We start from the raw sequence: 24,392 nt of genomic DNA, 5'->3' as shown, positions 1-24,392 counted from the left end.
TTTCAGTGAGACTCAATCGTGGCATAAAATACATCCATGGCTAAATTGGTCAAAACAATGCCACTCTTAAAACAGAACCTATATCATTTGCCATTATTACATGGCTTAGTTGAATACTCGATTCTGATTGGTCAATTCAGAACACGTGACACGTTGTTAATCCAGAACAGACAGACCGCTGTCAAGGACTTATTGACCGTTTTAGCGTACATTGTTCGTGAAAATAAAAGTTTAGGTCATCGTCATCCGTGATATCTGATTCCTTGTTTAAAACAATTTTTTTGTTGTTGTACAAAACAACTAAAGAGAAATAACTTTTACAACAACAAAAAATAGCAAGCGTCACGTCACAGGTCCTGCTCAGAACCATTCAGGATTTGGTTTCTAAATAATAGTTTAGATAAAGTTGCACAGTATTAATCAGTATGTTCTCCGCCCACCTTGCTGCTGGGCTTCTTCCCTTGGTGGCTCTGCCCCCAGCCCCCGTTGCTTCCCTGGCCCCAAGAGGAGCCGCTGCCCTGGGATCCGGCGCTGTTCCACATGCCGCCGCCGCCGCCGCCTCCTCCCCCTCCCCCCTCCTCCTCATCCTCCCAGCTCGAGTGACGTGTCGCAGCCACAGAGGCCTCTTTATCCCCCCAGCCATCTTGCATAGACTTTGAACCTGCAGGAGCAAAAGCGTCAAGAGTAAATACCACTGTGTTCCTTTCTGTGTTTTCTACTACGACTAAGCATGATAATGTTTCAAATGTTTTTTTGCACCAGGCTGTCAGGAGGCTGTACTCTCCCCCCTCTCCCCCCTAGACTTTAACACTCCACACACACAGACACTCAAAATCCAGCACCAGACACTTTTTTACTGTTCTCAAAGTTATTGAAGTGACTGTTATTTTGTATATATTGATTGTTGTGCTTTTATTTAGGTCTTAATGTGTGCATATGTATACATGTGTCTGTTGATTGTGTATATACATATTTGCATACATATTTTAATTAGGGCTGTCAAGTTAACACTATTTTTTTAAACGCCACTAATTATTTTAACGTGCGATTAACGCATGTGTATTTGTCCGCGGCCCGCCCCGTATTTTCAGAGCCCAAAGGCTTGACGTTGTTGTTGTTAGTTGGATGGTGGGAGATTCTAGCGAGAGATATGGATACCAGAAAAGGTGTGTTAAACAGCAAGCACACAGCTGATGCCGACAGCCCCGCTCCTGCCGCTCGGTTGCGCTTTAAAGTTTGCCGGGGAGACGCCTGGACAACGACAGCGATGGCTAAATGGGGGGCTACAGCTTAACATCGTGGAGGACGAAGGGCTGCGTCCAACGTGTCGACTGCACATCACAGCGCATTGTTCTGACCCACGGTGGGAACTTCAGTCTCATGCTTTGACTGGTGTGAAGACAGAGGAGCGACCACTGTAAACAGGCCTGTCTGTTTGAGCAACTGGCTCAGTGCAAAGAAGTACACGGGTTGGTTGGGAGAGAGTGTAAGAGAGAGAGAGAGAGAGTGTGTAAGAGAAAGAGAGTGTGAGAGAGAGAGAGAGTGTGTGTGTAAGAGAGAGAGAAGTGTAAGAGAGAGAGAGTGTAAGAGAGAGAGAGAGTGTGTAAGGAGAGCGAGCGAGAGGGAGTAAGAGAGAGTGAGAATGCGAGGAAGCGCCCGAGGGAGCTGAGAGACGCGTGTAAGGCGCGAGCGAGAGTGTAAGGCGCGAGTGAGGAGAGCGCGAGGGGGGAGGAGCGCGCCCGACGCGAGCACGGTTGTTGTGTTGAGAATATCGGAGCCTCTTTGTCATTGTTAAATGACTCCTAAACAAACATTAGCATAGAAGCATATTTGTCCACTCCGTAATGAGAGTATTAACAACTTGAAACATATCCCTCTAAGGAACATTTAGAACGGATACAAATGTGCGATTAACTATGGACATCACGCGATTAATCACGATTAAATATTTTAATCGACCGACAGCCCTAATTTTAATATATATTTGTTTTTGTATTCGGGATTGTTTGGATCTCTCCGTCAGTACACACAAACTGGAAGATTGACAAAAAAGTTGCCTTTGACTTGGAAATGTAATGCATCAAATATCGTGAATGTACCCGGCACAAGCAGGTACATTTCGATCACACATGCGTTAGTTTGCATTAGATGTTCTCACCAGATTTGATCGGGTTGGGAGAAGGGTTTCCCCAGCCCGATGTCTTCCCTCCAGCATCTTCAGGTTCTCCCCAGCCAGAAGGAGCTTCATTGGTTTTCCCCCACGCTATCGTGCCGTTGTCTACGGTAGGACTAGCTGGAGAGTTACCCCCCCAACCTGACGGACCTGCACACAAACAGGGACAATACATTGAGAGACGGAGGAAGCTTACAATCCACCATGACGGCAAGTTATCAATGTTTTCTCGTTCGTGATTATAGAAATTGAGTGTTATGTTGATTAATCCTAAACCGTCCTATCCATTGACTGAGCATGACTTTGTTTATTTTATGTAATTTGTAGTTTTCTTTTCTTTATGACAACTTAAAAACCACATTATAAATGGTCAAATTGGCACTTTCTAGTATCTTACCAATAGCTGAAGTTTTTGCAGGTCCATGGCCGGGGTTGAAGTCTCTGTTACCTCCGATCCCTGCAGCTTGTCTTGCAGGCGGATGCTGTATTGGCGGTGCCTGTTGCTGCTGCTGCTGCTGCTGCTGCTGCTGTTGTTGTTGTTGCCTCTCCTGTTGCTGCTGCTGCTGCTGCTGTTGTTGTTGTTGTTGTTGCTGCTGCTGCTGTTGTTGTTGTTGCTGCTGTTGTTGTTGTTGTTGTTGTTGTTGCTGCTGCTGCTGCTGTTGAGCCTGAACATGAGGCTGCTGGTCATGTGGCGGCGGCGGCTGCTGCTGCTGCCCGGCGGCTGCGTTTTTATCCCACAGGTTGACGGGCTTGTAGCTGTAATGCGTCGGGTCTCCCCATGCTGATGTTCCATCGTCGATCTCGTTCTTCCTGCTAATGGACTGAGGTGACGGCTCTTCCCAGCCGCTGGGCTCAGATTCACCTCCAACTCCTCCTCCATTTCCGCCATTTCCTCCTCCTCCACTTCCACCATTTCCTCCTCCTCCACTATTTCCTCCGGCACCTCCTCCTCCTCCGGCACCGCCAGGGATTGGCCCCGAGGTCCAGCCTGAGCTTTGGTTCTGATTCGGGGCTTGGGAGGTGGGTTTTTTCCCGCTCCCGCCCCCTTGCATGGCCCCTTGGTCCATCGCTCTCTGCGGATGCTGATTGCGGGGCTGTGATTGTTGTGATTGTTGTGATTGTTGCTGCTGCAGTTGTGCCTGCGGGACGGGGCCCGGCTGGCTGTTTGGCATCTGGTGCATTTTGTTTCCTCCACTCCAACTTTGATGGGGTTTGGACCCCCCCATTCCACCGCCGCTGACTCCCATCCCTCCTCCGTTCCCTCCCCCTGTGCCCCCGGCTCCCCAGGTTCTCCGAGGAGCCCCTTCATCCCAGCTCCCCCAACCCGAGTCCCCACCTGAGTTTCCTCCTCCGCTCTTTTCTCGTCCTCCCATCCCCCTCCTCCGCTATTTGATTTGGACTGTTGCTCTCCCCAGTCCCTACCCGCCCCCCCCTTCTGTCCTGATCCCCACCCACTCCCTCCTCCACTCCCTCCTCCATTCCCTCCTCCATTCCCTCCTCCACTCCCTCCTCCACTCCCTCCTCCATTCCCTCCTCCACTCCCTCCCATTTCTTTCCACCCGCCTGGTGCTTTTTCCTCTTTGTTGTTGTTTCCTCCCCAGCCTCCACTCGCAGGGTCACCCTGTTGCCCAGGATCCCCCCATCCTCCAGTTCCGCCTCCAGTTCCTCCTCCAGTTCCTCCTCCAGTTCCTCCTCCAGTTCCTCCTCCAGTTCCTCCTCCAGTTCCTCCTCCAGTTCCTCCTCTACTGCCATCCCTCCACTCCTCACTCCCCCAGCCTTTAGCCTGCTGCCCATCCCCTCCTCCTCCTCCCCCACCTCCCCAGCCAGTAGCCTTCCCCTGCTGGCTGTGTCCTGACATTCCCCCGGACCCCATTCCGGGTCCCGCTGTCGGCCCAGATTGTGAGACGCCAAGGTTCCTCATGTTGTGGCCTGAAGGCGGTGGTGGGGCTCTCCCAGAGAGAGATGCCCCACTACTGCTACTGTTGCTGCTGCTCTCCCAGCCCTCTCCTCCTGCGGACCCTGCGGAGGGACCCAGGGAAGGATTGACCCCCGGACCCCCAGTAGATTCATTGATTTGAGTCCTGGGTCCACCCGAGTACTGAGAGGAACCACCGGGAGCAGAGGAGGCGTGCTTCGCTGTAGCTGACGACGATCCACTTTTACTCTTCCCTCCGTGCTCCTCAAAGTCCCAGGACGTGTTTTGTCGGATCTGTGTTTGGCCCCATCCCGTGTTGGACAGGACCCGGGGATCCAGGTCGGACCGGCTGAGCAGGGTCTGTAAGGCAGCTTCAGCGTTAGGTGCAGGGTTGAGAGGAGGACGACTGTGACTTCGCCCGTTCCCACTTCTGGAATTTCCGCCACTGGAGGAGGACCCTCCCTGTGCTCCCTGTCCCCCACCTCCCCACTCTCCTGTTTCACTCTCCCCTTTCTGATTGTCCCAAGCTCTAGTCGTAGTGGTGGCGGCTGCTGCTGCTGAGGAAGAGGAGGAGGAGGAAGCGGGTGCAGGGGGGTTTCCAGCTGTGCTGCCCCCACTGCTGCTGCTGTTACTGCTGCAGACTCCACCGACCACCTCCCCTGCTGGAGTAGCTCCACTAGTGGCAGCAGCGGAGCTCCCTCCCCAATCTCCACCTCCACCTCCCGATGACCCCCACCCTCCCTGAGATACCCCGGAGGTTTGACTGCCGTTCCCAGCACTACCCCAAGCACTCGCCCCACTAGTGGCACTCTGATACCCCCAACTTGAGGTCCCGTTATCTCCTTCAGCAGCTCCGAATCCACCAGCTCCGCCCCCCTCCCATCCGTCAGTCCTTGAGTCACCCGTTTTGGAGTTAGCTGCAGGGTAAGAAGACTGGCCTCTCCAGGAGGAGGCGAGGCCGTGGTCTCCCCCACTCTCGCCTCCTCCACGGTCCATTCCTCCCCCAATTCCTTCCCCCCCACCTGCGATTTTTGGTCCCGCTGATTCGCTGTCCCACTTCCCCCCACCCATCTCTCGGTCTCTGGATTGCATTTGGTGAAGTTGCCGCTGATGGGTGCTTGATTGATTCACAGATAAAGGTGGGTGACACCCCAGCACCCCGACTGCCCCGCCCCCCAGGCCCAGGGAGGGGGGGTTGTTGGCAGACAAGGACCCTGCGGGGCCCTGGTGATGGAAGGAAGACGGAGCTCCTTCCCCCTCCTGCTGCACCAGAGCTGGCCAGGCCGAAGGGTTGGCATTTGGATTGAAGTTGGCACCTGGAATCCCGCTGCTGCTGCTGCCGTCCACGGGGCCACTGGCTTCATGGCTTCCCGGCACAGCGGAGGCTTTGGAAAGTGAGGAGGGTGTGGGTGGTGGTAGAGGGGATCCGGCTGCAGCTACTGCACCCCCCCCTGCGAGATGACCCGGGGAGGCAGCCGTCCCCCACGCCACACCGTTGGACGACTGCATACATTCATTGGGCAAAGAGAACGAGGAAGTGGGTGAGGATTGGTTGCCAGAGGCACTGATGCTGTTCACAGGCATTACGTTGTTGTTGTTGTTGCTGGCGCCCCCCCCCCACGGCCACGGTGAAAGAAGCCCCTCCACCACCTTCATTGCCGGCAATGCTGGGCCACTCTTCCAGGTCGTTGCCATCCACGATCACCTTCTCCCTGCCCTGAGAGGAGGTCTGGCTGCCTGAGCTCGCCCCCCACATGGAATTTGCATAATTAGAAGTAGTAGTAGAAGCAGCAACTGATGATGAGGTGAGGGCCAATGAGGCGGCAGCTGCACAAGGATCTGAAACAAAGCAAAAAGAGACGAAACTTTAGGGAAGGAAACAATGCCAAACGGACCGAAATCGATATCAAAAAAGTATTCCGTCCACACGCAACGGGCGCCAGAAACGTGTCCATTCACACGAGACCGCTCAAAAGCACTGGAGATGCTGTAGTACATATGCCGGGCCTGTAAGTGGCGCTGTACTCCTGCCACAAAAGCAGCGAAGAAGACTTCCCGTGCATGGTTGCCATGGTTGCCCTTCTGTTTATTCTCCGCTCTGGCTCTTTTTCTCCCTCCCCGAGGAGCATGTGCTCCTGCTGTAAATCTCCCCGGTAGTCCACCAGCAGATGAGAAACACCCACCTCTCCGCCTCTCCCAAGGGACGAGGGGACCGTGCAGCAGCAGAGTTTCAGTTAGATTATGTTTCGCCGGTCAACATGTCCGTTAAAGTTTAAATCTTCCGGACAAAATTAGAAAAGTGCCGGTCAGCGGTCTTCTTTGTTATTCATTGAGCTTTAAAACAAATTGATAACGACTCTATATAATGATATAAGAATAAAACACGGAGCCCCTCTTCCCCCCCCCCTCTTCTGAGAGCCCAGCAGCTGATCTCTGAGCGGGAGAGGCGGGGGCTATGGCTTCAACGTTATCAGGAAATGATCGTATGGGCGTAAACACGGAGCCGTTTGCCCCCCAGAGCGTTTCGTTTGCAGATCTACCCACCTTGGGACCCATTATTGTTTTATGCGTTTCCCTGTCGGCCTCGTGAAGCCAAACCGTCTATCTGATAGAGAACTGTAGCGGATACTATCAACGATTCGATTCAATTCGATATCCCGGTGCATCACGATTCATACCAATGCGTTGCATCCTCAATTTTCTATATTACTGCACATGGCTTATTTTTCATACATGCAGTAAATACATATGAACTCTCTTTTTATTATTTAGAAAGTGCTTCAGAAATCAATAACATAAATGTCTTGACATTAATTTATAAACCAAAATAAATGAATTGTATAGGTCTAGCCTCCGTGTGTGAAGTTGTTCCATCCTCAAAAACAAAAAGCTAATGCTTCTGCAGTCGAGCTGCAGCTTCTAGCCACGGCCTTCTGTTAAAGGACACTGAATGTCCTGAATGTCCTGAACGTGGCATCACACGCAGGACTTGAGTCTGAACGCAGCAGACAACAGGAGTATTTACAACAGCATATACAAACTAAAATACTGCATGTGGGTGCACACTCACATTCTCTGTCTTACTGTTACATAAATCCCATGAATGTATGAGATTAAGTTAGCTTCATTATATCTCAGTGATTAAGTGAATAATAAAGTTTCTATCGGGTCACTATCAGCCTGTCACTCATTATTTTCAGGGAGGGGGCGGGGCTTGGAGGAACGGAGAGGAGACGGTGATCGCGGAAGCTTTTTTCCTCCTGCCTTCACAAACTTTACACACGTATATATCGTCTGAAAATTGCTAGAGGACATTCATACTCTGCAATCCAAGACTTAATTAAATCCACCAAAAACCTGACATGATTGTAAAGCGATTATTTTTGAAAAACATAAATTTCTGTGTCTCTGAGCCGCAGCGACACGGAGTGATTCAGAGCGGGTCCTCCTTCTGTTGGCTCTGGACTGGTGTTCTTGTGTTGGTGGATAAAGCAGACTGCTCCGTGTTCGGTGTTGCTGTGCCGCTGTCACGTCTGTTCCCTGATCTCTGTGTCACCGACCGATTTGATATTAAAGTGACAGAAAAAAAAGACGTTATAGTAAAGCCGCGGCCGGAAAATCAGGAAGCAACGTTACTACGCTATAACCGATTATCTTCCATCACTGCATCGATACCGAATCGTCCACGTCCGCATCGCAGAAACGATTATTTTCAACACCCCTAGCGGATATGACCGTTATCGTCCTCGTGTGGCTAGGGCCTAAGTGCATTCAAGCATGAATATACAAACAAAAAAAAAGGCAGGAATTCTTAGTTCTTAATAAGCCAAGCCATTGTCGGGGCTATTCTTTGCCCAAGGTGCATTTTGATTGAGGTTAAGTAAGTCCTAATGCCACTTTAGTAAAAAAATGAGATGACCACAAGCAGAAATATCTTCCTGTGGCGCTTTGTGTAATCAAACCCCCCCCCTTTTTTTTTTATAACTAATGCTGTTGATGTATTGTGATTTTGAGGGTGTCCATTATCATCTGGCCGGAGACAACATCTGGAAGTTAGCAATGTCGGCTAAAGCTGCCCCATTTACTGTTTTTTGTGACCGTTGATCAATGGGGACTGTCGACGACACTATCAACAAATAAACAAAAACTAAATGCACATCATTCCAAAAGTGACCTTCAGCGTTGCTAACACGTACCTGAGACAGCAGCCATGTTTGCATTGGGGCCGTCCCCCACTCCTCCTCCCCCTCCCCCTCCTCCGAGCAGCATGGAGGACAGTGGCGGCTGCCCCCTCTTCAGTAGCACTTTATGGTCCTGCTGGCAGCGAAATCGTGGCGGCACTTCTCTCGGCATGTAGCGCGCTTGCTGCTGCTGTTGAGGCGCTGGAGCTCCGCCTCCGCTAGTCGCGCTGCTGCTGCCGTTTCCAGCAGCGCCGGGGCCGCCAGCGGTGGAGGAAGAAATGGTGTTGGAGGTGGGCTGTCCGTTGGCCACCGCCAGGCGCTTGGCATTGTTGCCGCCCTGTGACGGGGTGGCAAGCGCTGCCAGGGCCCAAGGTGGTGGCTGGGGATGGGGAGGAGAGGGGGGCGGGTCCAGGGCTGGGGGAGGCAGAGCTGCTCTGAGTGGCAGGAGACTGGACGACCGCCGGCTTGGTCAAGTCTGGCAACTGAGGGAACGAAATGGAGGGTGTGAAATTAAGAAGCATATAACCAAAAACATCTGAAGAGAACAGAGCACGATTAATGTCCTGTTAATGTAGGCACTGTCCATTTATTGGTATGAAAGGGAAGGAAGCAGAACATTCTTAAAATCATTCCTTGATGCAGATTATTTTATTATTATTTATTAGATGTTTTTTTTCACATTACAAGAAGCTATGAAATGCTACCAAAATACATATTGCACACATGGTTTGCTTACTGCACTGTTATATCTTATTGCATTCTATTTCAATGTAAATACTACTTTCTTATTTTAATATATTTCTTCTTAATGTTATTATAGTGTTCATAAAATTGTTCGCCATCTGTGTTTTTAAATTTACTTTCATGTATGCACCACAACACCAAGTCAAATTCCTCGTACGTGTCACCCCTACCTGGTAATAAATGCATTTCTGATTCGAGAACAGTGCAAAAATGTATTTCTGTGCATGTGAGCACTGTCAGAAACAGGGAAAACAAAGAGTCCTAAATAATTCCCTGATGCCGAGGCGAAATTGTTTAATGACCGTTTCTCTTTCCCTTCTTTTGTTTTTTTCAACATACAAGAATTGCAAAAAGTGAATTTCATGAGACGGAGATACTTTGGTAAAAACAGCTTTTCTATCTGAACATACACTGCGCTGCTTACCTTTGTTTTTTTGTTCTGTGAACCTAAAAATGAGAAAGAAACACATTAGTTACACGTCATTCTTGAATCAAAGTTAGGACGCCATGTAAAACACACATTTCATTCATTTAAATATCAAACCTCAGTAAAAACAACCTGCTCGGAGCAAGATAAAATGTTTAAGACAAGAGAAAACATGGTTCTTACAAGAATGAAACTGATTATGGTTAGAAAAAGAAGTGCCAAGATACTAACTAAAGCATGTTGTTGGGACTTGCTTGGTCTTAGACAGTGTTCACGTAACACTGACAGAAGTCATCCACTTATTAAAAGGTAGAGTGTCTACTCCACATTATTTATTAACAGAATATGTTTTTAAAACGGTGCAAATGTATGTTTTTCAAAGAGGAAGGTCAGTTCGAGTCCCGCTGCAGTCAGCATGTCGTTGTGTCCCTGGGACTCTTCACACACAAATTGATCCTGTAGGGATGTACTGAGTATTGAGTATGTAAGTCGCTTTGGAGAAAAGCGTCTAACGAGTAACATGTGATGTAAGGAAATGATTTAGTGATTTGTTTAAGAATGACAAAGCTCCACTGTTTGGCATTACATTAAACTTGTAATTGACAGCATCATATAACGTGACATTAATAAATATGTACTCATTGTCATCTACCCACATATGATGGGGTATGGATGTGAATTAAAGCATTTAAACATTCAAAACAGTGCCCATTCAGAAAGACTGTGGCAAGTGCAAGGGATAACTACGATCAATCCGCTCGATGCCACTAAATCAGCTTCTGCAAACAAATACACGTGTTATTAGTGGGCCTGAACCATTCATCGAGTTTAAATCGATATCGCGATTTTAAATGATGCGATTATCAAATCGCAAAGCCTGTGAAGAAAAAAGAAAAGAAATGTGTGTCAGTCCTCCACACCAATCAGAAGTGCTGTGCTCCACATGTACCAGCCATGTTAATAGGGATGCACGATATTGGTTTTTTGAACTGATACCGATAACTTCCTGCTTCTCAAGACCGATAATAATATAATATTAGGGCCGGGACTTTAACGCGTTAATTAAGATTAATTAATTACACAAAAATTAACGCATTTTAATCACACTTTAATCGCACTTATTTTTGCACAGCGGAACGTTTCTCACTGGATGAGTTTCAGGCGTTACCGATTATACTGGAGCACCAACTACGTTCATGACTTCAGCATGGGACTTCAAACAACAACAAACCACGGTGAACAATAGTCAAACATGAACGAACAAGCTGATGAGACCGCTTAGGTCCGCCCCGTGGATGGGACACTTTGTTTTAAAAAACGGACGGATGGAAGCGTCGACAAGAGCACGGTTGTGTGCAAATTATCCAAAAAAGAATGTGCATATCACCGCAGCACATCAGCCTAAAGTATCACCTCAATGCAAGCATGTAGGCAGCTAGCGTGGACGTTAGCCCCGACTTCCGAGTGCAAGGAACCACACCCTTGACCCAACCCACACTCAACAGACGACTGGTTTCAGGGCCAGGATAAGTCAGTCCACGTCTGAGAGGATAACCAGCTCCCTGGCTCACTGGACTGCACTCGACTGTCGACCACTGGAGTCAAGTCCATGTGAAAATTGCTTCTCACTGTTCTCAGGTCAAATATGTATATTTGATTAAAAATGCGATTAATTTCGATTAATTAATTACAAAGCCTGTAATTAATTAGATTACTTTTTTTAATCGAGTCCCGGCTCTATATAATATATATATATATATTAAATGTAGCTGTAGTTTTTGCACACCTGGTGGTAAAAAAGAGACTAGTAGTGAGCAAATGACATGAGCATTACTACTATGAACAAAACAGAGCCACGAACAGTTTTGACTTCAAAGTGACCATATTTATTTTCCCAAACAAATATAATTGAGTCAATCAGTCAATGTGTTTCCCTGGACAGTGAACAATGAGTGGTCCATATTAAGAAATGGAAACAACTATTACCTGGTATTACTCTGGCAAACTTCTCGCCTTTTTCAAAAGCCTCGTCGATAGGTGAAAACCCCGGTGCCTTTGCAGCTGGCTTTGGATTCGCCGCTAGTTTAGCAGCACAGGCGTCTTCGTACGCTTTTAACACACCATCGTAGCCATGGCGATGTTTCAGGTGACTAATCAGGTTGGAAGTATTATAGCTCGTTGCCTTTTTCCCTCCTCGTGGAACTTCTAAATTTGTTAATACAAATAGCAAGCGAACTATCTAACTGTGAAACTTTGAAATATTCCTATACTACCGACGACATGTTTGTTTACTGTCCTGGCTTCACGGCCGCTCACCATTTACGTCACAGCCAGGCACGAGTTAGGGAGCGCTGGATTTGTGAAGAACTCCCCTCTTCCTAAACCACTAATACCACAGTACTGGCAAAACGGGAGGAGCCGAGTGAAAAACAAGCGCCCCTCATCCCAATCCACCCACACCGCAGTACTTTTTTCTTACCCAAAAAAAATATTGTATATTATCGGGGCTATTCATACTTTTATCGGGTTTATCGGGATGACGTCATAATTCCTAATATCGGACCGATAATTATCGTGCACCACTAATGAATACAGTAGGATCCCAACTCATCATAAAGAATAAACATTAGAAATGAGAAGAAATAGCTCTCTAATAACAAAATGTAAGGCCGTTTCAAAGATATAAAAGACAGGGAGGCTGTGGCTCAGTGAATAGTGTGCTGGACTTCGAATAAGGGGGGTAGCAAGTTCGAGTCCCACTGCAGTCAGCATGTCGTTGTGTCCCTGAGACCCTTCACCCCAAATTGCTCCTGTGGGGATTGTCCACAGTGCTGAGTATGTAAGTCGCGTTGGATAAAAGCGTCTAACAAATGACATGTAATAATATGAAACTGCTGTTCAACACGACGCCGCTACATGTTTTTTTACATCTAGGAATATGGAAGTGATTTTGAACGCGCTCACCTTCTGAGAGGCTTCCCTTTTCCTTTTGTCGTCTTTTTTCCTTTCTTGTCTTCCATGAACTACAGCTCCAGTCCTGGTACTCCTTTCTTCTGGAGGACAAAACAAGTTTCAAAATGTGGTCACCATTTTAAAATCACAGAGTGCTTCTTTGTATAGCTAAAAAAAACATTGAACAATAGTTAATGATGACTGCGGCAGGACTCAAGGTAGAAAGACAACATAACTGAGGCTCCAGTTGATGGAGGATTATGGCCACGAGAGCATCCGGATGGATTTGTGTAAGTGACAATGAAACTGCATGCTTGATTGGATGAATCAGCCATCAGGTGTTAGAGCTAAGGATACTGCTGGACATGTGGGCAACAAACAGTAATTATCTCTATCAAACGCATACAGGATACCGTAAGCTGATCAGACTCAATCAATTTAAACGGTTTACAAGGGGCTTGATTTAGTCAGCCAACTCAATGTTGTCAGCAGAGTGACTCCAGTGGAAACTATAACAAGTGGCTGACTGAATGTTTGGCAGCCAGGTGTGGGCTTTAATTGTGTTTCAAATGGTGTTTGAGAAAAGCTTCTTGATAAGGCTCTTTAAACAGCTGTGGAGACACAAAGGTATGCAAAACAAGATCACCAAATAATGCCTTATCAAAAGGATATAATAACCAGGGGTGCACATAACTGGTACGCATGCGCGGCAAAAATCACTTGTGTCACTACGCGCCTTTGCGTACCTCAAAACAAAACACATATTTCGTCTACACGTGTTACATTACATTGCATTTAGCTTTTATCCAAAGCGACTTCCAATAAGTGCGTTCGACCAACAAAATACAAACTTGAAGAAAACAGAATCACATAAGTACATCAGGTTTCATAGAGCCAAAACATTTTAAGTGCTACTCAACTGGCTTTAGATAAGCCAGCCCTTTATTAGTATATAAGTGCTTTGTTAATAGTTCTCGCTCGAAGTGGAGTCAACAGTCAATGGAGTAAACTACGAGACATGTAAAAAAAAAAAGAAGACATTAAGCAGCTACGTTGCCGTTTCGCTCCCTGCAAAAACTCTTCGACTTTCTGTGACTGACTGAACTGGCCGAGCCGCAGGACATAACCGACGGACCTGTGAAGCTTACAGGAGGCAGAGGCTTAGATCACCGGACGACAGAGTTGGTCGCCGTGTGCACAGACAGGGTTAACGTCGGTATGAACAACAGAATTGTGCCAAAACTCTGCCAACTGGCTGCAGTGGGAGACTGTGCACACTCTGTGCCCCGCGCACACACTGGAGAACTGCGCAAAATCAGCTGATCACAACGTTCACGCTCTGTGGTCAAGCTGCTGCAGTTTTATTTACAACAAAGTGGAGTGAAACACACAGTTGCAAACTTCTCAGGGTGTTTGGAAGAGTTTGAAATCAGACAGAGGTGGAAGAAGTACTCAGATATTGTACTTGAGTAAAAGTAGAAGTACCAGAGTGTTACTCTGTTACAAAAAGTCCTGCATTCAAAATGTTACTCAAGTAAAATTAGAAAAGTATTATCATCAAAATATAGTTAAAGTACGACAAAAGTAAAAGTAGTCGTTGTGCAGATTGGTCCATTTCAGAATAATATATATGATATGTTTTGTAATGATTGATCATTAAAGTGTTCTCAAAGCTAAAGGTGCAGCTAATTTTACAAATTAGATCAAAGTCAAGTAAAGTACAAATATCTCAAATTGTACTTAAGTAGTACTTGAAGAAGTGTAGTAACTTCCCACATCTGAAATCAGATATGACTTCAAGTCATGTGATATTTCTTAGTATTTGATCCTCAACTTGGCCTCAGGAAATGCAAGGACTTCACAGTTTTGGAGAAAGCAAATCGGAGGCTTAAAAAGAGACAGGGAGGTGCATTTCATCATCTTCATCATCTAGCATGCAAAGAAATAGAGGACAGTGAAGGAGACACTGAGGAGGACCACGCTTCGTGTGGGGTGAGTACCAAACGCTGTCTCCTGGTACTCATCTGAGTAACTCACTAAAAAAGTTATGTGCACCCCTGATAATAACAGAGATGTATGACAGACAAATATAACTAGAACCATCAATGTGGATAAATATTGATGAACTCTTGTGCTATTCTAGGGTTGGATTGACATGCTTATTATTATATTTTATTATCAATTGAGACAGTATAAAATAATAAAACATATTTAATGATTGTCCAGTCTTTCAATAAAAGTCGAAGTTTTGTTAGGTAACATTTGGGAAGCCAGCTAGGCTAAGCTAGATTTTAAATTATTTTAAAACTGGAAAACCAGCCGAAATTAAAGCAGCATCAATGAAAAGTAACTTTCACAAGGCGCTCACTCTAGTGAGAAACACGGACACCCTGTTCCTTGCAAAATGATCATTATGAAGGTAAAGACCAACATTGTTTTGTCAGCTGTCAAACCAGCAGCTTATAGAGGACTCTAGTAAGGGACAATGGGCCACATTATTTTTCCTTTGCTTTTTTGTCAGTGCTTTATATTATTTGTTCTGTTCTGGTCTTCAAGGGATGTCATTTTACTGAATTGACTAGACTTGTTGCTTTGCTAGTTGGTCAATAAATCCACATTACTGGAGGGTATTAATACAAAAAATGCTCAATGTTTTAAGATTCTGTGAAAGCATCAATGGTCAACCCTACAATATCATCACAATAACGAGGTATAAGGTCAACATATCGTGAAATGTGACTTCATAACCTAGCCCTATGTGCTGCTCGAGAGATGGAAGGAACAATTAGATGCACCGAAATATTAAAATGTGGAAATCACCACAATCCCACTGTATATTTAAACTCATATTAACAAATTGCAAACACAGTCATGCTACGCCCTGATTGTCTGTTTTTATTTGGTTTCGTTTTTGCTTAAAGTCATAACACCGAAGCAGATTCACATACAGTGAAACTGACAGCCTTCCTGACCTCAGGCCTCTAAACCACATAATTATGATAGTCATGTATGTTGATGTAAACTAATCTATTTACCTCTGCATTGTAGTAGATTAGAAGTACAAAGTAGCAAAAGGTTGAAATACTCAAGTCTATCAAAATGGTACCTAAGTACATTACTGAAGTAAACGTACTTTGAATTGTGCTAAACATGGAAAATCGTCAACGAAAACCAAAGAACACACAGGCTGATTTAAGGTGGTGAACTGGCACCCTGTATATCCAGTTAGGCGTTTTCATCAAACCACTTCTTATATATTGTATTTAGGAGTTTAAGCTGGTTTAACAGCTGCTGGTTACTCGTCGATAGCTAACATTAAGGAGTGGTTTCAGCTTAAAAAAAAATAACGCAGACACCGAAAAACCCAAATTAGAATTATAAACCAGTTGTCAAGCACAGTAAGTATTGTTAATAATGTTATGCAAGTACACAGTGGTCATTAAGAGCAAATACACCGAGCATTGAGCTACAAATCGTCCTCTGCTAACCATAGTAACTGCTGCTACATCAGTGCTAATGCTAAATTAGCTAAGTTACAGAAGCTACAAGTAGCCAAGCTAACGGTTTTAGCTCGCGCAGTAGCATCTCATTCTAATTTATCTTGCAGACGTGTTGCATGCATATGTACATATATACACACAATGGGATGTTAAAAAAGCTAATAAACACTACACATATGTCCAGTTCACGTTTACTCACCTCTGGAATCACATATGAAGAGAAGCTAACGTGCTAGTTAGCTTAGCTAAAGTGCTTCAGTACGATTTTTTCTTCCTAGCTTTTTGAGGCATTCGTCGACAAAAACAGCGACGACACAGTCAAGTAAGTGGCAGGCAGACGATGAGAAAAATACACGCGTGTTACAAGCTACAGGTTCGTAAATAAGTACTAACGTTGTAATAGTGTAAACCCTAATGTGCAGAAGAATTTAAATTTCAAAGCGCTGTGGAGTCAGTCGTTTGACGGGCGGCCATTTTGCTGCTCAGCATGAAGCGTCTCCTCCAATGGCAGCTCTGCAGAGAGAGAGAGGATGCATTCTGACCTTCATACACTCTGACTGGCAAACTAAGCTCCACAGTTCGTGCATTTTAGGGTAAAAGTTATTATATTTCAAATATGCAAAAAAGAAAACGACTTATACTATACTGCAATACTTGTCTTACTCAGTGCTGTAAAGTAACTAAGTACACTAACTCGTGTATTCTACTTGTACTTTTATTAAGTATTTTAATGTTTTGCTACTTTGTACTTCTACTCCACTACATTTCAGAGTTTATTTTTTTTCAGTATTTAATACCTTTAGTACTTTGCAGATTTGGATTAATGATGTGAGATATAATCAACACTTAAATAGGATTTTAGTTACACCTGGAAATAAATTCACATTGCCCACGACGTTGCTAATTAATGCAACATATGTCAATTGTGCAAAATGTTCTTTGTGCTGGGGAACCGTACTATACAATTCTTATATACAACTCAACATTTCCCGGTCCACAATAGGACCCCATGAGCTGGCAAATAGACTAATAAAGGAAATCTGATTCTGAAAATGGGGTTGTCAGAAGAGAAGAAAAAATGAATTACTGTAGAGGGTTATTGAGGATGTTTAATCAATTTCTGACATTTATAGGATCACAGTGTTAACCAGAAAGGTGCCATCATTTTACTCCCTGTGCGCTGATTGATTCTGATGATTTATGGATAGATTTGAAAGATTAAGGGAACTAAAAACTGCAATTTTATCCTAAAAATGTCAGAAATTGATTGAACAAAAATGGTCAAAATCTGCCAAGCCATTTTTTAGCTATTGTTGCATTTGCTAATTTATGCCAATTTTGCAAATTACCCAACATAAGCAAGTTAGCATCCGGCAGTTTCGTTATGCTGTAGACCGAGACTATACATTTCTGACATAAAACTCTTGGGGACTCAACATTTCCGTGTTCACACAGCTGGCAAGTAGTCTATATTAGTCCTGCAAAGGGTTACAGCAAAAAGTGGCATAGCAGGTAAAACAAAAACATGCAATAAGAAGAATAAGCTTTCTTATTAAATGTAGAGAAGAAAAGCACACATTAGTAATAAAAACAAAATAAGTCCACAACCCTGGATAAAAATGAGGAACACTAATTAATTAAACTAAGTGACATCAATAACATATGTGTTGAGACACTATACGCATTTTGGGACATTCAAGATTCAAGGCTTTATTGTCATGTCATTAGCAGCCCACTGGCAAACACCTGCTGTGGTTACAGGTACAGGAGGGGTGGAGGCAGTCAGTGCTATGCAGTAAATATCTTTCTAGTGAAGCTCATAAAATGTAGAATTGTTGAAACTGAAACCGATTCATATAGGTTTTTTAAACACATGCAGGAATATGGTACTTTCGCTAACATAGACACACACACACACACACACACACACACACACACACCACACACACACACCCACACACACACACACACCACACACACACACACACACACACACACACACACACACACACACACACACACACACACACACACAGCCTTTCACAGTTATGATGAGGATTGTATTTGTTTAGTTTGTTTTACTCTAAAAGAAGCGAAGGGAGACATTTGTAAAATCACTATTATTATTATTATTATTATTATTGTTCTTTTTTTCTTTCCAAGGAAGTGGGGAATCAGAAAATAAGCTGTATGTGATGGTTGATATGAAAGTCACTGTTTGAAGGAAAATTTACGCCGTACACGATTTGTATCATTGTCTTGTAATGTACTGTCGAATGTCATGTTTTATGTTATTTGTGGACCCCAGGAAGATTAGCTGTTGTTATGCACCAGCTAATGGGGATCCTAATCAACTATAAACTATAAATTGTCAGATCACTCCCAAGTTATATATGTGTGTCTGGTTACATTTAAGTGGGTCTGTCTATGAGGGTCATTCTGCAAAAAATGTGTACTGATGCATTGTAATTTTAAAAAATAATAATACAACTTTCTTTCTACAGATAAACAAAAAATCGAACCTAATGGAAAACACAACCTCATTTGCGGATGTATTAAGGAATGTAGCAATTGAAAAAAAAACTCAATTACATGCTAATCACAGGAAAACGTATTGAAAAAATAACACTATAAACTACAGCCTTAGCAATATAAAATGATTTTCAATACTTCCTTTTCAAGCAGAGACACATTATGAGGCTTTACTGAAATACTCCAGGAACGATACAATTAAAATCTAAGGTGACAAAACCCACAATGGTTGGTTAATCCTTCTTGCATGTAATTAATGAAATTTAGAGTTTCATATGAAAATTTGACCTATTTACGAGGATTAATATTTGACTACCTCGAGTCAATTATCAAAGAAATGAGTAACGTCTTCATCTCATACAAAACCGTTTGACTGCAGATTGACTTGGAGTTAATGCATAACTGTCTTTTTGCAGAAGTGGCTGCAGATGACACAGCTGTTGTTTTTTTATGATTCATAGCAATGACCGCAATCTTTTGTACTCACATACTTTGAATGCCGATTGAGTGACAAGAACACGCTGCAGAGGATTCCTGCAGAAAACACTGAGGCAGGAGCAACCTTACCCTCAGGCGGCACGGAATGAAAAACAGCAGCTGAACCAAACATTAGAGGCTTAGCAGGTGTTTTGCAGCAAGTTTAAGGACATATTGGAGTTATGTTTAAAGAGGCCCTGTTATGCAAATGTCCAGGTTCATATTAGTATGTAGCTCTCCTGGCATTTTTTCTCATACTGCCTAGACTGTGCTGCAGCACCTCGTTTCACCCTCTGTCTGAAACCAGCCTATCACGTACAATGTGTTGAAGCGCTAGCCCAATAGAAGCCCGAGTGTTACCTAGTGATGTCATTATGTTCCTGAAATAAATAAAGGAGTCCAATGGAGGCGTTTCAGACAGGAGGGGTTGTAAAGGCCCTTGAGATAAATGGGCTATACAATTTATGTCAATTTAAAAGTCAGCATGTTCAAGACCCTCCACTGTACAACATTGGTCTCTCTGCCTTCAGAGATGTCGTAAAACGAGGCTGGACAACATCCCTCTGATCCTGGAGACCCCCCGGACGGTGAGATATAATTACTCTTCTTGCCTCGTCTTATTGATATGAATAAGTTGCTGTTTTCCTTCCTTTCCCCACAGGCCAGGAATCGAGTATGCTGAGCAGATTGAACTTCTTCAACTCCCTCTGTGAGAAAAAATTACAAGCATCCTCGTCGGTTAAAATGTGCACTGTTAAACTGAACCCTGCACAACCACATCTAGTCAAAGGTCAAAGTCAACTTTATTGTCAATCTTTCAGTTTGTGTGTACAGACAGAGAGATCGAAAAGTGGATGAGAGGTGGTGCAAGTTCTCCTTAAACTCACTCGGAATTGATTTGCTTGTTATCCATTGTTGTGTTCAGTTTTTTACACGAGTTGAATAGATGTGTTGTAAGATTCTAACTAACATGTGAAGAGTCGTCATGCTCACAAGGAGCCACTAGAGGGCAGCAAGAACACACAGGATTTTAAATACTTCCATTGTAATGCAAAGTAATGCTGCCAAAAATGAGATACAAATTGATAATCAATGTTTACAATGCTTTTTTCAGCCTCTCAAAATGATGGATGAGTTACTTAAAAGAGGTTGATGTCAGTGGTGTTATGTCTCAATACTTATAATCCAGAACCATACAGATTCTGAAGTGGGATATTCTGCATAACGAGTACTTTAGGTACTTTAAGTATATTTTGATGCGAATACACTTGTACTTTTACTTGTAACAAATATACCTGTATGTATTTAGATTTATGAGGACCCCCTACGGCACACCACACTCTCCTCCACATGCTCCAGCTGCCCAACACTTTGGTGCAGCTGCTGACCCCCGGGACGACAAACGATCCACCACACCTACTCCAAAACCCCACAGTGCACATAAACCATGAATGTAAACACACACACACACACACACACACACAACACACACAACACACACACACACACACACACACACACACACACACACACACCACACACACACACACACACACACACACACACACACACATCACACACACACACACACACACATTCCCTAACATTGGATGTATGAAAGCTCTATACAGTGAATGCAGCTGTTAAAAGACACACGGAGAAAATACAGAGACGAGGTTTTGAGCTTTTGAAATTTATTTTGATTCCTAATACTTAGAATAGTTCAAAAACAACAGGATGCAAGTTTTGATCCTGTTTTCTGTAGATATTTAATTTGTATGTATTATCTTAACTGACAGTGGAACCCCTTTGCCAAATAGGGAAACATTTTCTTTTAAATATATATATGTGGTGCCATTCATGCTAATGGCATACATTTTGGAAAGGGTGTAAGATATAACAAATAAAACTGCATTTAACTACATTAACTACATTGTTGGTCATCTTTAACATATTCTATTCTGTGAAAAACAATCCCCCTTAGTTTCAGAAAACTCATCATTAAAAAAAATCATTCTTTTAATGTCGTATTTTCTCATTAAAAAACTAAAACGGGGCAGGCAATATGTAAACTCACATTTCGAAGGTAAAAACTCTTACAATTAATGAATATTTAGTGGTAATCATCAGGTCTGAACTTGGTTAAGGAAGACTGTGGCTCAGTGGATAGTGTGCGGTACTTCAGTAGCAAGTTCGAGTCCCACTGCAGTCAGCATCTTTGGATAATAGTGTCTAACAAATGACATGTAATGGATAATAAAATGTGAAAACATGTGAAAGTGAAAAAATATTAATATATAATACTCTTTGCCAGTTTTTAACATACCTTATACCTCAAGACATACCTGCATGTACTGGTATTTGCTTTTATGCATTATCTATATCTTAACTCCACCCAGTTATTTGTCTCCTTCATCATAGTATTAAGGATTGTTTTGTTCCCCTGTTTATCTGAGACTTTGACCTTGCACTTACTTAAATAATCTTGGATAAGAGCGTCAAAAAAATAAAGTGAGAGACTGTGTGTCAACGAGAGACAGGAAGTGGAGGTGCCTGGCCCAAGAATGTCTCTGCCTCCCAGGTCCCCGCCCACAGGAAATGCCTGTCCGGCCTGTTGGAGTCTGAAAGTGGTCTCCTGTTAGCGCAGCTTCTGGGCGGAGGGGAAAGGATGGCTGGAGTCTGAATAATGACGAGTGTGTACGCTCAGTTTAGATAAGCAGATGTCTGCAGGTTTTCACGGGGTTCAGGGTTAAAACACAAGAACTAAACAAACAGTGACTAATACACATTCCTGCACTCTAAATTAATCAAATACTGCAGGAGGCATGCAGAGGAATATAAAACAAAAACCTTTCCATTCTCTAATTATCCTAAGATGTGCGGTATTAGCTTGCCGTGCCCATGCTTTGCCAGCACTTGTCTCTTCTCTGTCATTACTGTGAATATGTTTCCACTGCCTGAAGCCACTGATTTAATTATACAACTTTGTAAATACTTCCAGATATCTTTGGTTAGTTTTAGTGTTTTCATAACGATCCTGAATAGCTACGTGATGATCTCTTGCTGGACGTGAGCCTCTGCCAGAGAGAAGCTGGGAGGAAATGTTGAACAGATAAAATACAGACGTTTGTTTTCCTCAAAGAAAATAATGAAAATCTGCAATAGCTTGTGTTATGAAGTTGGCATGTCCGCCGTCCTGCAATTTTTTCAAGCCTTAACTTTTGAATATGCATGCGCACATTGAAGCCTTTGCTCATCATTTTCAAGTGTTTGTATTATTCACAACTTTTGTATGGCTCTGTGAATATCCCGGTTTTTTATTGACTGATCTGAATCCTTGCTTTAAAACACAACACCAAGTAATGCATTACACCCTACCTTATTCCCCATGAGCTTGTTTTCAATCAGTAAGTGACCTTTCAAAAGGAGGCTTAATTAAGCAACATGTATTAATTAACACTTCTGATTGGAGCGTGTCGACCTCTCCAAGGGAACCGAGAGAGACGAAGATGTATGTCAGTTCAACTGGGAGGATCAATTGCGGGAAAGAAAGTATTTAAAACAAAGAAAAGAGAGCGAAATAAAAGAGAAGGCACTGTATGCGTGGCTCTTCTGCTCTTAAGATGCAGCCAAACTGTATCCGTCCCTCGTACCCGCAGTCTGGAGCTACATCTGCCAGTATTTCTCCACACGCAGATGCCACACACACACACACACCCACACACACACACCACACACACACACACACACAACACTACACACACACACACACCACACACACACACACACACACACACACACACATACACACACAACACACAACACCCACACACACACACACACACACACACACCACACACACACACACCACACACAAATCCCTCCTACAGTATATTGCCTGCACACACATTGCCTCTCCACGCCTCACACACACACACACACACGCACGCACGCGCACGCACACACACACACCACGCACGCACGCACGCACGCACACACACACACACTCAAAAGAAATAAGAGCTTAAAGGCAGGGTGGAGTCGATGTAGCTTTCTCAGAACATCTTGTATGTTCTGCACCTCAGCAGCAGCAGCAGGCAGGCATCATAACTTACCTTTGAGATATGGCATTTCATTTCTCACTGTGAAGCTGTGTGTGTGTTTCAATGCTGTGTGTACTTTAGCAGACTCCTACGTGGTCACACTGTGTGGGTATCTTGTGACCTGAGTGAGAGTGAGCGGCTGTTAAAGGTCACCTATTATGCAAAATCCACTTCTTCATGTCTCTTCTACATCAACATGTGTCCCCTCTTCTTCATGTCTCTTCTACATCAACATGTGTCCCCCTCTTCTTCATGTCTCTTCCACATCAACATGTGTCCCCTCTTCTTCATGTCTCTTCTACATCAACATGTGTCCTCTCTTCTTCATGTCTCTTCTACATCAACATGTGTCCCCTCTTCTTCATGTCTCTTCTACATCAACATGTGTCCCCTCTTCTTCATGTCTCTTCTTCATCAACATGTGTCCCCTCTTCTTCATGTCTCTTCTACATCAACATGTGTCCCCTCTTCTTCATGTCTCTTCTACATCAACATGTGTCCCCTCTTCTTCATGTCTCTTCTACATCAACATGTGTCCCGTCTTCTCCGTGTCTCTTCTACATCAACATGTGTCCCCTCTTCTTCATGTCTCTTCTACATCAACATGTGTCCCCTCTTCTTCATGTCTCTTCCACATCAACATGTGTCCCCTCTTCTTCATGTCTCTTCCACATCAACATGTGTCCCCTCTTCTTCATGTCTCTTCTACATCAACATGTGTCCCCTCTTCTTCATGTCTCTTCTACATCAACATGTGTCCCCTCTTCTTCATGTCTCTTCTACATCAACATGTGTCCCCTCTTCTTCATGTCTCTTTCTACATCAACATGTGTCCCCTCTTCTTCATGTCTCTTCTACATCAACATGTGTCCCCTCTTCTTCATGTCTCTTCTACATCAACATGTGTCCCCTCTTCTTCATGTCTCTTCTACATCAACGTGTGTCCCCTCTTCTTCATGTCTCTTCCACATCAACATGTGTCCCCTCTTCTTCATGTCTCTTCTACATCAACATGTGTCCCCTCTTCTTCATGTCTCTTCTACATCAACATGTGTCCCCTCTTCTTCATGTCTCTTCTACATCAACATGTGTCCCCTCTTCTTCATGTCTCTTCTACATCAACATGTGTCCCCTCTTCTTCATGTCTCTTCTACATCAACATGTGTCCCCTCTGTGTAAAGAGACTCTGAAAGTTTCAGGAACAAAGATTCTCTCCGTTTTTGATCCATTTCTATAAAAACCTGTCTGAAAATGAGCTGATCAGATTTTGGCCACTTTGTGATGTCATAACGACTTGTTGTCTTGTGTAGCCATTAGCCAATCACCAACCAAGGTAACCCCCCCCCCCACCTTATCTCCTGAATCTCCTCCTTGAGCACCATTAGGCG

General features: G+C 44.0%; 1 protein-coding gene across 1 annotated transcript in view; it reads right to left on the bottom strand.

Moving 5' to 3' along the window:
• tnrc6ba (trinucleotide repeat containing adaptor 6Ba) overlaps positions 1-16,479 on the bottom strand; it is a 43,173-nt gene extending 26,694 nt beyond the window's left edge. Inside the window, 12 exon segments of the mRNA XM_071206746.1 lie at positions 441-661; positions 2,159-2,323; positions 2,571-3,533; positions 3,536-3,643; positions 3,713-5,697; positions 5,699-5,927; positions 8,285-8,621; positions 8,623-8,750; positions 9,438-9,458; positions 12,404-12,490; positions 16,092-16,116; positions 16,435-16,479. Of these exon segments, the coding sequence (XP_071062847.1) occupies positions 441-661; positions 2,159-2,323; positions 2,571-3,533; positions 3,536-3,643; positions 3,713-5,697; positions 5,699-5,927; positions 8,285-8,621; positions 8,623-8,750; positions 9,438-9,458; positions 12,404-12,490; positions 16,092-16,116; positions 16,435-16,479 (4,314 nt within the window).
• Between the last annotated feature and the right edge of the window lie 7,913 nt (positions 16,480-24,392).

Source organism: Pseudochaenichthys georgianus, chromosome 19, assembly GCF_902827115.2.
Source record: "Pseudochaenichthys georgianus chromosome 19, fPseGeo1.2, whole genome shotgun sequence".
Classification (NCBI taxonomy): domain Eukaryota; kingdom Metazoa; phylum Chordata; class Actinopteri; order Perciformes; family Channichthyidae; genus Pseudochaenichthys; species Pseudochaenichthys georgianus.
This window is presented reverse-complemented; position numbering and strand designations above follow the sequence as displayed.